Raw genomic sequence first — 14,832 nt, 5'->3', positions numbered from 1 at the left:
GTTAAGAAATAGTGCGCAATCACCATAGTGTCTGGCATTTAGCTAGGAAAAACCGGTGGCCCAAAGTAAACAACGACTCTAGATCTTGTCTTATGATGGGTTCTAAGCCTTAGGAAATCCTCTCAACCCCTTATCTCTTCAGTCTTGTAGTGTTCTTGGATGAGTTAGAGCCTAAGATACTATACTCACGTTCCCTGTGGAAATGATATCTTGGAATACTCTTGGGTGAAAGCCTACGATGATATCCGTGCACTTGCGGATTTTTTTCGTGACGCTACAAAACGTCAACAACATGACAATGTTCCCTTGTTGCCTCCATTGCTACGTTCTTTGACAATGCGATGTTCGTCACCACTCTAACTTTTCAGCCAGAACATGCTGCTTAATAATGCGATAATCACTAGAAAAATGCATAACACCTTCGGCTTCAGAAAACTCAATCTTTGTTTGATCTAATATGTTTTTTGTAATATGTTTTTTGTATATTTCGCCTTGTTTCTTGTGATGCAATAGATTCAGAAAAATCTTTATTTGATTCCTTTCTCAACATAACCGGATTGTTATGCATATTCGAATTATTTTCTTTTTCCTCATCTTCTAATGTGTTAGATTCACAATCAACACGTGTATTGGACTGATGAGCTTTACAACTCTCTTTGGCCTTCATAAATTTGTACTCTTGGACCCAAGCTCTAATTTTAAGTTGATTAATCAGAAAATAATCATAACCTTTGAGTATTTCTTTAAAATGACAACATAAACAACCAAGAGACAAACTAGACAAGTCTTTTTCAGAAATTGACAAATTAAATCATCATTCCTTAACATCTTTAAATACCCTAAAGTAATCTGAAATAGACTCATCTCTACCTTGCCTAACTGATGTTAAATCTCTCAACTCAGCTTCGTTATCTTCACAATAGAAGTGACCATAAAATTTGTGTTCTAATTCTTTCCAAGAGTGGACCCAATTTGGAGGCAAAATGTTTGCTGCACTAGCATATGAAGATGTATGCGAGGTTGCTGAATATTCACTAATTCGGCTTGGGTTAAAAGTAACACCTGGAGCCAAATCATAAGAATTCAAATCTGCATGTAGTGCTGAAATTGTAGATGCAACCTCCGCTCTAGTAATATGTTGTGCAGCGTATGATGGTTGAGAATAATTGGCCGGATAGCTAAAATCAGCATGGCCAATTTTCCAATTCATCATCATGCTCTGAATTGGAGTCAAATCATGTGAGTTTGCTACCGGTGAATAAATATGTGAAACATCTTGCTAAATACTACTAAAATTATTAGCACATGGTGTCTCATAAAGATTGGTTAAACTCATCATGTTAGTTTGGCCTTGATAACTGTTCATCGGCATGTGAACTTGTTCCGTTGCCGATTTATGAAAAGGTGTATGTTGTATGTTTCTTGTTGCAACCAAATTTAGAGTATACATATCATTTAACATTAGCCTTTGCATATAGTTTTCAGAATTATAATGTGTATAACTAAAACTATTATAAGAATAATGGCAGGCTGATGCAGTATGCATACTATCATTATATCTAACAACATCAATATGATAATTTATGGTACTAGCAAAATAATCATTAGAAACATGTGATGTATTTGCGTGCTGCACCTCAGGTGTGGTGTAGTAATATTGATGTGAAGCATATGAATAACCGGCCATGTCTTGATGCTTCTGGTCTTGTAGCCCACAAATCTAATTTATTTTGATGATCAAGCAATCAACAACCAAAACTTTGCTTTCTTTTGATCTTCAATATGCAGAAGCAAGAAAAGTAGAATGCAATCGGCTTGAGCAGCCCGATGCAATCTTCAAAACAGATGCGATCGGTCTAAAAGACCAGATGCAATATTGATGGCGAATCAAGATAGTAAATTAATTAACATAGGTCTAGGGCAGAAAAATTCGGTTGCCTCAATGACCAGAATTATCTTCCCTAGCGGAGTCACCAAGAATATGCTGACGCAAATACTGATCAATGCATAAGAGCACTCGAGCGTGCAAGTCGCAAATGGATCGAAGGGCAGTGAGGCCGCACAGATCGGTCAGACCTGGTGCGCGAACCGGTTAGACCAGTTTTCTAGGGTTCTGCTGGAATTGGTTGACTCGAGAGATAGCTATCACTCTTACGTGGTGAAGGACGGTGAGCTTTGCGAGCAAACTAGCAAAGCTAACCAACACGCTTACGTGACAATGAATGACTAGTTTACGAGCAAACTAGCAAAGGTCATCGATGCCCACACCTGGGAGGGAACCCCATTAGGGTATGGATGCTGCTAAACATGCCCTAGGTCGACCAGCATGCCTAGGATGCCATTAATGGTCGTGGATATCATGGATGAACAACATGGGGATGCTAGAAGAGAGATTTAGGGTTTAGGGAATAAAAAGTAGATGCCTAATGGTTTTGTTCGATTGGGTGTGTCTCAATCATCAATAGCCCTTTATGTTTATATGGTGGGGAGGTTTGTACCCATTAGGAGTCGAAACCCTTACATATCCCATGTGAAATCACAACTCCTAACTCGTATTGGGCTGTTCAAACCGGTCTAACTAGTCATCCAATCATTCTGACCGCCCCTAGACCGGTCAGACCGAGGTGCATGTCTTCCTGGACGTATAACTTCCTCATCCAGACTCCAAATTGGACGTTCTATATATGCATTTCAATGGTGTATTCCAATTGGTGATTGGACAATATCTTCCTAACTGGTCAGACCGGATTACATGACAGGTCTGATCGGTTTATCTAGATTGTCCAGCAAATCTGAATTGTGCCAATTTTAGGTGTCAACAAGTACATGTTAAACAATTTCAAAATATGTCCATCATCTGCTTTATTTAATAATTGTCATCATAACAAACTCAATGATGCGAAGGGATTGGAAAGGAGATCCTCCATGAGACAGTTAGTACATCATCATGATGTTGGCATTTTAAGAGATTTACCCGAAATAGGCTACATGCATACATTCTTATTAACCGATCATCCTTTTTCTAACCAAGGGAATAGTGCTAATGCAGAATGCATGTATTAGTTTTGAGCTAAGACCGCATGGCAACATATAGAAGTACAGGGAATAATTCAAGGCACACTGAAGATAAGAAGGAGAGGCAACGAAAAAGGCGTGTAACCATAGAAACCACCATTCCAAGGTGCAACTAGGAAAGTGATACAATGGCTGGCTCGCAGGGCCCCCGGTGTAGGCGCTTACGCAAGCAGCGGTGATCCACACACTTGGTGCCCCTCCCATGGCTGCCCGGGCTGCTCTCTACTGTGCCATGGAACTTTCCTCCCTTCCCTACCTCCACCACTCCAAACCCCCTTGCACCACCAATTGTCCTATGTAGTAGACATACAAAGCGCAATATACATGCTGGCTCCCAATCTTTGAGTATTATTGTTTCTCATTTGCTTGTTCATTGTCATTGGTCCATTCACTTACCACAGTTGTTCCCATTGACCGCATTGGGAGCGCAAGCACGTGCATAGCCAATGGATGATAAGGAGAAAGAGAAAGAGAAAGATAAGGAGAAGCACGATGGGAATGACAATGAGGAGGAAGAAGAGGATGAAGAAGGTAACAAGCGCATTGTCGTGCTTGGCCCCCAGGTTCCCCTAAAGGAGCAGCTCGAACTCGACAAGGTATATTAAATGGTGCACATTGCCTCATGAGTGTTGATATCTTCATCTCTGTTTCTGAGTAATCCTAAAATTGCGATCTCCTACATGTTTGTATAGGATGACGAGAGCCTAAGGAGGTGGAAGGAGCAACTCCTTGGGCAAGTTGACACAGAACATCTTGGAGGTGATTGTAACCTCTTCACGTAAAATACGAATTAAACAATTGTCCAACCGAACCTTGAGCACATGCACAATTAACTTTTCATGCAGAAACTGCGGAGCCAGAGGTGAAGGTCATGAACTTGACCATCTTGTCACCGGGCCGGCCGGATCTGGTCCTGCCCATCCCATTTCAGGCAGATGACAAGGGCTATGCGTTTGCCCTCAAGGATGGCAGTCCCTATAGCTTCCGATTCTCCTTCATCATCTCTAACAACATTGTGTCAGGCCTCAACTATACCAACACTGTCTGGAAGACTGGAGTAAGAGGTGTGTGTACACCACACAAATGCCTTGATACATTACTAGTACTCATCAACTCAATTTGATTTGATCTGTTGTCACTAATACTCCGTTGACATGTTTTTCATCGAAATAAATGTTTCAATCCCATCTTCTACTTCATTGAAATTACTAACAATGAACTCTCTCTCTCTCTCTCGAAGAGAAAGTGAATGGAAAAAATTCTCTTTCTCTAGTTCATGATTATTTACTTACAGTCGTAAAGTAATTTGCGACATCAATGAAATTAAAATACTTTCTATTTTACTGTGGCTCATGGTTAGAAGTCCTTCCATGATTTGCAAAATTTTGCCATCAGTTCAGATCAAATGCTCATAATGTTGTGCATATATTACTACTGGAAACAAAAACAATTCAACTATACTTAAAATTAATGTGATCTATGCTGCTTGATATATCACTTATTGCATTGCTTATACAACCAGAAACAATAACATGAGTACAAGAAAATGTGACCATTGACATAGGAGTATGGTTTTATCCTATACATTCTTTCTAGACACTATCATCCATTTGACATTGCTGATATTTTTCATTTTGTTGCAGTGGAGAACCAGAAGATGATGTTGGGGACGTTCAGTCCCCAGCTAGAGCCCTACGTCTATGAGGGTGAAGAAGAGACCACCCCTGCTGGAATGTTTGCAAGAGGTTCCTATTCTGCTAAACTAAAGGTAACTATATCTACCATGTTTTATAGATGATACTTCAAGATTATCACTCTGCAATCATATCATATGCCCTTTGTAGTTTGTTGATGATGATGGCAAGTGCTACTTGGAAATGAGTTACTACTTTGAGATTAGGAAGGAGTGGCCGGGAACCCAATGATGTGGATGGAGCAAGGCCGGCTGGATCATTAGTGAAATATGTTAGAGCTCATAGCTAACCAGACAGAAGATGTGCTATTGCTTCTAGAATGATTCATTCACGACCGGCTATTTTGTTTGGAGTTCGTCAATTGATGATGATGTTTGTCATAATATTATTTGTTCACATCCTACAAAATCAATCCTGTGTGGAGATATATATTCAGGTATATTAATGTACTGATCGATGAGCTTCTTAACCTCAAACACACTGACTTCCTTTACTAATTCATCATTTCTTCTGCATATATTTCCTTATATATCCTCTATTTGTGGGGTTATCACTAAAGCTTTAGAACTTTTTGCTGCTTATAATATGAATTCATTTTATAGATAAAGTGCATAGCTAGTTTCTGCATTCACAGTAACCCTTCCTGTCAAGCTCAAGGATTTGCTTGCATGCAATGATATTTTTGCACTTACCATCTTCCTATGTGGCTGCTGCTGTGGCATATTGGTACGAACTAGGGTTCCACTATGCGAGGTGTATGCCGCGAGGGAGAAGAACGTGAATGAGAGACAGAAGAGGGGCGGCTAGGGCTTCCAGAGAAGCCAGCAACAAAATAATTGTTGCAGCTTGATTCCTCAATGACCAAATGTTTACAATATATAGAAGTCTCCAGGGTTTTCCTCCAATAAAAGAGGTTAGTAATCTATGGGCCCTGGGCCCTGGCTGAACGTGTCTAGCTAGCCAGCCGGTGCCTCCTATAGGCAATGCCGGTCATAACATCTCTCCCTCCCTTGACGAACTGCTCGTCCTCGAGCTGGAAGGCGGGGTAGAGGTCCTGAAACTCCTGGAGTTGCTCCCATTTAGCTTCTTCTGCAGGAAGGTCGTGCCACTGGACAAGGATGTACCAACCACCCCAGCGAAGCTGAGCATGCAGGACACGATCGGGTGCTGGAAGTAGGTGGCCATCCTGCACGGGTGGAATAGGAGGCGATGTCGTTGGCTGTGCACCTTTGTGCGGCTTGAGGAGGTCGACGTGGAAGACGTCATGCAGCCGGGTGCCCTCAGGCAGCTTGAGTCAGTAGGCCACCGACCCGATGTGCCCCAACACCTGAATAGGGCCAGCAAAGTGAGGGCCGAGCTTGCCCTTGGTGCGCAGCTCCAAAGACTGTGTCATTCGATGAAGAAGGCAGGGCCACACCCAGTCACCCACCGCGAACTCTAGCTCATGGTGAGAGGCGTTGTAGTATTATTCTCGGAGAGCTGCTGCGCCTAGAGGAGTCGCTCATGGATGTCTGCTAGCGCCTCGTCATGATCATGTAGGAGCTTGTCGTTGGCATCAGTCCTGGCCGACCCAACTGGGTAGGCCAGCAAGGGCAGCAGTGGCCCCCCATAGACCACCTTGAACGAACTTGTGCGCAGGGTGGAGTGGAAGGATGTGTTGTAGTAGTACTCTGCCCAAGACAGCCAATCCACCCATACGTGGGGATGATCACTTGTGACACAGCGCAAATACATGGCAATCACCTTGTTGACCACCTTAGACTACCTGTCAGTCTGGGGGTAGAACACCGTGCTCAAACGCAGGGTGACACCCGCCATCTTGAATAGATCGCACCACACATGGCCGGTGAAGACTGGGTCCCGATCACTAACGATCAACATTGGGAGGCTGTGGAGGTGTACAATGCCATCAAAGAATGCCCTGGTGACAGAGACGGTGGTGTAGGGGTGGCGAGTGCGATGAAGTACGCATACTTGGAGAAGTGGCTAACCACCGTCAAGTTGACCGACTTTACACCAACCTTGGGCAGCCCTTCGATAAAATCCATTGAGATATCCGCCCACACCTGGGACAGCATGGGAGGGGCTGGAGCAGGCCGGCAGGCAGCAGGGCCTGTGTCTTGTTCTTCTGAGTGCACGTGCACACGAAATCCTGGACAAGGGTGCGATTGCCTGGAATGAAAAAGTCCATCCGTAGGCAGTGTAGTGTCTTATGCACCCCTTCATGGCCAGCCGAGTGGGCCAGGAGGAGTGCCTGGTGCCTGAGGTCGTTGTGCACCGGGACGAAGATGTGGGAGCCAAGTAGTAGTACCGTCGTCGAGATGCCATGGCTCACCCTACTCGCCCGCATGGAGCTGGTGACGAAGGTGGGCAGCGTCCGCTGCAGTCGCTGTGGCGGACTGGATTGCCTCGATGAAGGCGAACGTCGGCCTTGAGATGATGTGGACGGTGTGGGGCATAGCGTCGCCCTCCATGTTGCGGCAAGACAGGGCATCGGCCACCATGTTCATGTGGCCGGGGCAGTATTCCACCGTAAAGTCGAACCCAAAGAGCTTGCTGGCGTAGGCGGCACAGAAATTGTATCCTCGGTCTTAACGACCTTTGAATTACCCTTGTTCTTAGGGCTTTTTCACTTGCTTGGTCACTCTTTAGGAATATCTTCGTAAAGGTGATAAGGCTATCTTTTTTAGATGGTGTAACTTTGACTTCTTTAATCTTCTAAAGATTTGGCACAAATTTGACCAGGATCATTAAGCACTGCTCCTTTTCGGCCGGAAGTCAAATTTCTCCTCTTTACCATTGATATGGAGTTGGATTTTTTGGCTCCAACATCAATATGTGCATTTGCTGTATTGAGGACTGGCCGTATTAAAATGAGGGTGGTTTCCTTCTGATCATCCATATCGAGTACCACTAAATCAACAGGGACGAAGCAGTCCCGCACCCTCACTGGAACATCCTCAGCAATCCATTCAGGGTGTCGTACTGACGAGTCAGCCAGCCGTAACTATATAGGTGTTGGGGTCAACACTGAGTAGTTGAGCTAATCAAAGACTGCCTTAGGCATCACACTAACACTGGCACCCAGATCACATAAGGCCTTGTCAAAGTTTTATGCCCCTATTGAAGATCTGATAGTGGGGCACCCTAGATCCTTTTTATTTTCAAGCAATTGGTGAAGTATAGCTGCACTACAATGCCTCACTGAGCTTGATTACTTCTGTGGTCGGAAGTGGCCGTTTGTTATTGATTATGTCCTTGAGGTAGCGAGCGTAGGTTGGGACCTTCATCACATCCATCAGAGGCACATTGATGTTCACTTGTTGGATCGTTTCCATAAAGAGGTTGAACTACTCATCCGTCGTTGGTTTTCTTGCCCTCATAGGGAACATCAATGCTTGGGTATCATAGAATTCGTGCAGGGCCGTTTTCCCTTCATGAACCTTCTCAGATTCATCCTCTCGAGATGGTTCTTCTGCCATAGCGCTTGCCTTCTTCCTGCTATCATGGTTAGGGTAAGGCGGATCCTAAGTAGCTTTTCCTCCTCTTATTGTCACTACCTTGATGTTCTGCATAGTAGGGGGCATGGCAGCAGCCACTTGAGCAAGTTGAGTCTCAATCATCTTGTTGAAACTCAGCCGGTTCTTGATGGCAGTGGAGAAGCCGTCCATCTTGGCATGGATGGTCTCCAAGGATTTGTCGTTAGCGGCCAACTTCTTCTAAAGGGACTCATTGATCTTTGCTTGGCCGTACACAAGATCCCTCAAGGTAGGTTGGTTAGGATTGAAAGAATCCTTGTGCCGTACACAAGATCTACGTTACCTCCTAGGTAGTATGGGCGTGGTTGATTCCATCCCTGACCTCCTTGTGGACGAACCCTTGTTGTTGCCATTAAGATACATAGCTTCTTCCTGGGTTTTCAGTCAGTCAATGCCCGAATGTCCAGCATTCCTATAGACCTCGCATGTCATGCGAGCTTCCAAAGGCTTGAAGTGTCTGCATTTGAGCCTTGCCTTGGGAATAATCCTCGAACTTCTTGAGGAGGAGATCAATTTTCATAGCGAGCATGCCGGCCTCCTTTGCAGAGTGCATGCCTTGCTGACGTGGTTGGAGACGATCATCATTCAAACCTCAGTTCGACACCATCTTCTCGATTAAGGCTATTGCTCTTTCAATGGTCAGCAAGACAAAACTCCACCCGCAGCGGCATCCGCATGATCACGGGATGTTTGAGTCAACCCATTGTAGAAGTTCTGAAGCATGAGCCAATTGTCCATCAAATGGTGTGGACACGCAAGGATGTACTCCTAAAGTCTCTCCCAAGCCTCAGGAATTGACTCTTTAGATGCCTGCTGGAAACTCAAAATCCTTCCACGAAGAGCATTGGTTTTGCACGTCGGAAAGAACTTCGCGAGGAATGACTTGGCACATTTGTCCCAGGTGTCCACAGTGGTCTTGTTAGCATAGAACCACTACTTCGCTCTCCCCAGAAGAGAGAACGGGAATAGATGGTGCTAGATCGCATCCTGAGATACTCTGTTGATAACAAAAGTGCTGTAGAGCTCCAAGAACTATTAGAGATGAGTGTTGGCATCCTCATTGGCCTTGCCACATAAAGGGATGGCCTGCACCATCATGATAATACTCGTCTTGATCTCGAAATTGTCTCCCCCAGTGTTAACCTCAGGTCCAGTGGGAACCTGGTTAGCAGAAGGGTTAGAGTAATCACGAAGCGTCTTTTGGGCCATAGCTTGAGAAGCTGACGGTGCTTGGTTGACTGGTTCGTCTACCGAGGGTGAGATCTAAGGAGGCACAACACGAGGATGAACTCTTCTCAAAAGTGACTCTGGATTAGGTGTGAAATTTTGCAGCAAGTTGAAACCGGTCATACACTATCTTGTTTTCATGTCAATGAAAGATAGAAAACAAAGCCAAGTTAGAATGTTAGCAAATGAATACCTATTTCGATTTTATTCATAACTTTTGTCTGTGTAACTTCAATCTATGCCTTCCCCGACAACAGCACCAAAAATGCTTGTTGGCGCCTACCAATGTCATCACTACTTGACCAGCGATGACGCCCGCAGAGGCCAAGGGGGTGGAAGGTATTTCATGAACCATGAATAAATCCTCATGTGCACGTAATAGCACTGTAGCATTTTACCCGGGAGTATACTGGGGTGTCATTTATATTTCTGTAGAGAAAGCGGTGAATGGAAGTACATTGGCTAGTTAATGAACTGATCTAGAATGAATATTCCAATACTGGAGCAAACATATGAATACTGGAGCAGTTGCCAAAGCTCTAAAGCTCATATGTTAACCATCGCAAGTACAGGGCGATCATACAATGCAAGCATCGAATGATAACGCAAGAAGATCACGAAAAAAATCCAATAACTCATAATATACTTCAAGCAAATATCAGTAATTGTAGTCTAAATCTATTACAAACGACCGAGAATTACAGGAGAAAACTAGAGAAGAACCCATACCAGAACTCCCGAGCAAGTTTAGGAACTCGATGACTCCTAGACTTCACCTAAACTCCTCTAACCAATAAACTAATGCAAGAGAGCTTCACTTGAGAAGTGAATGTTTGGGGGGGGGGGTGTGCGCGTGCGCGCGCCTCATGGCCCCGGCCTGCTAGCGGCTCCCACGGCCCCCGACTGATGGAGCTGGGTTGTCTTGGGCTTTCCCTTGTCTGAATATCGAGGTATGGACTGTCCTAAGCAAGTTTGGGTTGGTCTTTGGGCTACTTGGTCCATTTGAGCCCGAATCTGCGCTCTAATTTTATCTGTGATTTTATATCTGACCAAAGTATGCTTGTAACCTGCAAATTAGCTTGAAAATACATCCTGCAGTTTTATAGAGGTAAAGTGTGTTTAGGGATTTATTTGATAGATAATGCGTGTAAGAAATGCAAACTCCCATGATTTTCCGATGAAGTTGACGCTTGGAATTGGTCGTTACGGTGCGTCAACACCGGCCTCACCTAGGCCGGCCGGCCTGGGACCTCAAATAAGTGTGCCCCATCTTCGATACAAGATCTATGTGACACATTTACAAGGCCTCTAAACTGTGGATTGTAAATTAGTTTGATCAAATGGACCGAAAGGCTTGAGCAATGGAAGGCTGGGTCCACATTCAGTGTCCAAACTCAGTTTCAAGACCCAAACCGACTTGAGCAAGAATGTGCAACCATTGATTGATGCATCGGTGAAAATAAGGGCCGAGATGAGCCAAACCCAGGCCAGCCGGCCTATCAATCACGTGCTTTGCACCTAGTCCTTTTCCACTAACCTCCAGGAGCCAATCCAAGCTGTCCACAAAAAGTCGGTGTCCAAGTGGTGGGATCACTAGGCCGGCCGGCCTAGGGGAGGCTAGCTAGCCTCACTTTTGCAATGCCTCGTGCTCAACTTCGCTAGGAGGTTACATCAACTGCCCTAGATGCTTACAACACACGCTCCCACCTCGTACCGACCTTGGAGCACTATAAATAGGGAGCTACACCCTCACTCTCAACACACACCAGAGGAGTTTTCTTTTCTCACTTTTACTTTCTAGAGTAGGTTAGGTAGTCTGGGAGTTAGAGTCGAGTAGAGCTTGTCTCGGGATTTTGGAGTCGTCATCGAAAGTCGGGTATAAGCTCTTGTATCTTTTCCTTTGATAGTTATTAATATAAGTTATCTTCTCTATCTTTTTTAGTCAGCTTTAATTTCCGCATTCATTTATCTTTCCAAGTTATCTTGCCTATATGCGGAAGTAATTCCTCTAGCTTAGGCTTTGCTATCTATCTTGTTTATTGGGATCTTACCTTACAGGTTTTCTCGTCTGGACTAGGGAGCTGAAGTCAGTTCCCTAGGTTGAGTGGGATTTCTCTTGAACGCATCAAGAGAAATCCTAACACCGAGTATGGATGTGGTGTTTGAGCTCGGTGTTAGCTAGAAAGTGTGTTCCACCCCATGGTACCGCTGTGGTAGGCGGCAGGTGGTGACAGCCCTGCCCGTCCTTTGCAGTCCACCATGTGTCGGGTGCTTTCATAGCAGTAGTTGCCAACTGCCATTAGATTCCCTTCTCACCCCAGTCTGAGTCCTTCCCTGAGGCCGCCGAAGTAAGCTCTAGGTTACCGATAACTAGTTAGAAACAAGATTTAGTCTAGAGAGGCTAGCTTGATAGTTTAAAAGTGTTTTAGGAGTCTTTCTTTCTCGTTGTTCTCCGAGCTGCTTACCTCTCTAAGGATTAGGGTCTCTTGTGTTAGACGGTCATTGCTTGGCCATTATCTTATCTATCTTATCTGGCTTATCTCAACTAAATTAGTCGGTTGATATCTTTAGTAAAGTTTGTCATTCGATTCTTCGATACTCTTTATCCACAGTGCTTCCCTGAGGAAATTACGATACTCTAGAATACTCCAAGGTGAAGTGCTACAACGCTGATTCTGTGCACTTGCAGAATATCTATTCTATTGGGCATAAGAAATGCCAATAGTGTCGCGCTCTGATTGGCCGAAACTTTGTTCCCCATATTGTGCCTCACCATGTAGCTGCATTTTAGCTAAAAATCACCTGCACACAATCTCAAACCAACATATGTGGAATTTGTTAACAATTGATCATATGCTCGCATTTATTCCATGACATTCTTGGTTTTTGTGCAGGAGTTGACGGTTAAACTGGGTCAAAATAGACCGTTGACAACAGGATATACCAAGTGACGATCGGTTGGTATTTAGTTTCAATAATATATGTCTGAGCATCGGTTGACATAAGATAAAATAGGGTCCAAACGTGAGTCGATAAATTTGGCCACCCGTTTCCCTTTCGGGCTTGCGCCAAATGAAAGCTCACCGTGCTTAATATTTTGGCCCATGCCCACATGCCAGTTGAATCAACAAAACCCTAGCTACCCACTTTTGCTTCCAAACCTGTCGCACGAGCCGTCATCTCCAACCAACACTGTGCGCGGCCGCGTGCGCGAAGCACCGAAATTCCATGCTCGCGCATTGTCTCCTCCCCCCAAAACTTGCAGCCGCCCCCATCCAAACCCTTCCCCTGGTCAGAATCCTCCCGTTTGTCATCCCCATCAGCTGCAGCTGCCCCAATCCAGGCCCTTTCATACGTCGCCTGCAACCTGCGAAATCTGCCGGCCTCCTCCATGGATTCGCCGGCCACAGGCCTTGCCTCCACCGGCAGTGATGGAGAAACACACAAACAAAACCTGGTCGGCATTTGGGGGTCTGTGGTTAGTGACTCTAGTTGGAGAAATACACAAACAAAACCTGTAGTTTACTTGGCTGAAGATGATGTATTTTATTGAAGATTTGTTAGTGCAGCATGGACCGGCTCTTGTTTGTGGTTAATATGGTCTAAGATAATTGTAATTGTAACTTCATTGTTAGTACAAAATTTTAGATGTAACCTTTTTGTTTCTTGTTTCTTTGGATTTGCGTTTGTACTTTAGTATGAAAAAAGACACAAATAAAACATGTAGTGTATTGGGTTCAACGTGCTGTAATTTTTACAGATTTGTTAGTTCATCATGGGCAGCTCCTGTTTGTTATCAAGATGGGCTGGGAGAAATTGTAATTGTAACATTTTAGTTAGCAAAAAAATAGCTGTAACTTTTTTGGATTTTTAATTTTTATTTGCACTCTAATTGGAAAAAACAATTGTAACTTTATGGTTCGTTCCAAATTTTAGCTGTAACTTCTTTTTGTTGTTTCTTAAGATTTTTGTTGAAAAAAGACAAATAAAACATGTAGTGTATTGGGTTTAACGTGATGTAACTTTTATAGATTTGTTAGTGCATCATGGGGCAGCTCTTGTTTGTTATAAAGATGGGCAGGGAGAAATTAACTTTGTAGTCAACCAAAAAATTTAGCTGTAACTTTTTGGATTTTTAACTTTTGTTTATACTCTAATTGGGAAAAGCACATTGCGCTTAATGTGATGTACTGTTATGGTAAAATGGCCTCCAGCCGAAAAGAATACATGACCGAAATGGTAACATGTTCCAAAAATAAAAGCGTACCCGATATAGATGTGCTGAGCCCATAACGGGTTAGAGCATCTCCAACAGCTCTTGTATCTTGGGTGAATTAGCTAAAGAAAGAAAAAGAAGATAAAAAACCACTATCCAACAGAAACTCTATCTACCTCATCTTCTATCCAGGGGGTGCCACTAGGCATCTTTGCCTAGCATTGAGCGCGCGCTAGTCATTCCTTTTTGGATTTTGGAGAAGCTATTGGATTTCATTCCTTTTTCGCTAGCTATTTCGTTTTACATAATAATTATATTAGGATTTTAGCTATTCATATATACAATAGCTCTTGGAGATGCTCTTAGCTACAGTGGAAAGAGGATCCGATAGCATCCAAGTGACATAACTACATATGGCCATATGGTCAGATGACCAAACTGTTGTATGAAAATCTAGTTGTCAAGCATGTGGTTGATAGATAGCTATTTTTCAATCGATTGATGTATAAATAGATCCTAAATTTAATTATTGAGCTAAGATCTTTGAAAAGAAAATAATGCAACAAGGGCATTAATGAGCACCATCCCAAGACCATGCATGCATGCATTTGTTTTCTCACCAGTTTGTGTTTTCCTTATTATAGGAAAGAGCTAAAAACTGCATGTATTGTTTTGAGTTAATGCTGCAATGAGAAAAAATAACGGAAGGTAATAAAAAAAGTACCGGGAAAGGCGCGCTAACCTCAGAAACCACCACAGAAAGCACAAGAAGCGATGGGACGCAACGGCCGGTTGCCAGGTCTCCCGGTAGAGGCGCTTACGAGAGGCACGGATGAACGCCCATCTGGTGCCTAATCCTGTGGCTGCCTTGGCTTCTATCTCGTACACTACAAACCTCCACCAGTCTGAATCCCCCACGCACATCGATCACCCTATGCTGCTCAGAAACAAAGCAAAACACATCTCACGCCCGCTCCCAAACTCTGAGTAGTGCTACTTTGCCCATTCATATTGACCCCCCCCCCCCCCTCCCCCCCCCCCCTGCGCGTCCTGGTTGCCCAGACCATTTTTGTTAGGACAG

General features: G+C 44.0%; 1 protein-coding gene across 1 annotated transcript; it reads left to right on the top strand.

The window, feature by feature from the left end:
• The first annotated feature begins 3,521 nt into the window (after window positions 1–3,521).
• Window positions 3,522–5,150, top strand: LOC120701440 (rho GDP-dissociation inhibitor 1-like). The gene is made up of 5 exons (XM_039985482.1): window positions 3,522–3,671; window positions 3,768–3,834; window positions 3,921–4,139; window positions 4,719–4,843; window positions 4,920–5,150. Exons 1-5 carry the CDS (start codon window positions 3,522–3,524, stop codon window positions 4,998–5,000), a joined length of 642 nt encoding a protein of 213 aa, XP_039841416.1. The 3' UTR covers window positions 5,001–5,150.
• Window positions 5,151–14,832: the final 9,682 nt, after the last annotated feature.

Source organism: Panicum virgatum, chromosome 3K, assembly GCF_016808335.1.
Source record: "Panicum virgatum strain AP13 chromosome 3K, P.virgatum_v5, whole genome shotgun sequence".
Taxonomy (NCBI): Eukaryota; Viridiplantae; Streptophyta; class Magnoliopsida; order Poales; family Poaceae; genus Panicum; species Panicum virgatum.
Note: the sequence above shows the minus strand (reverse complement) of the source record. Positions and strands in the feature narration are given on the sequence as shown.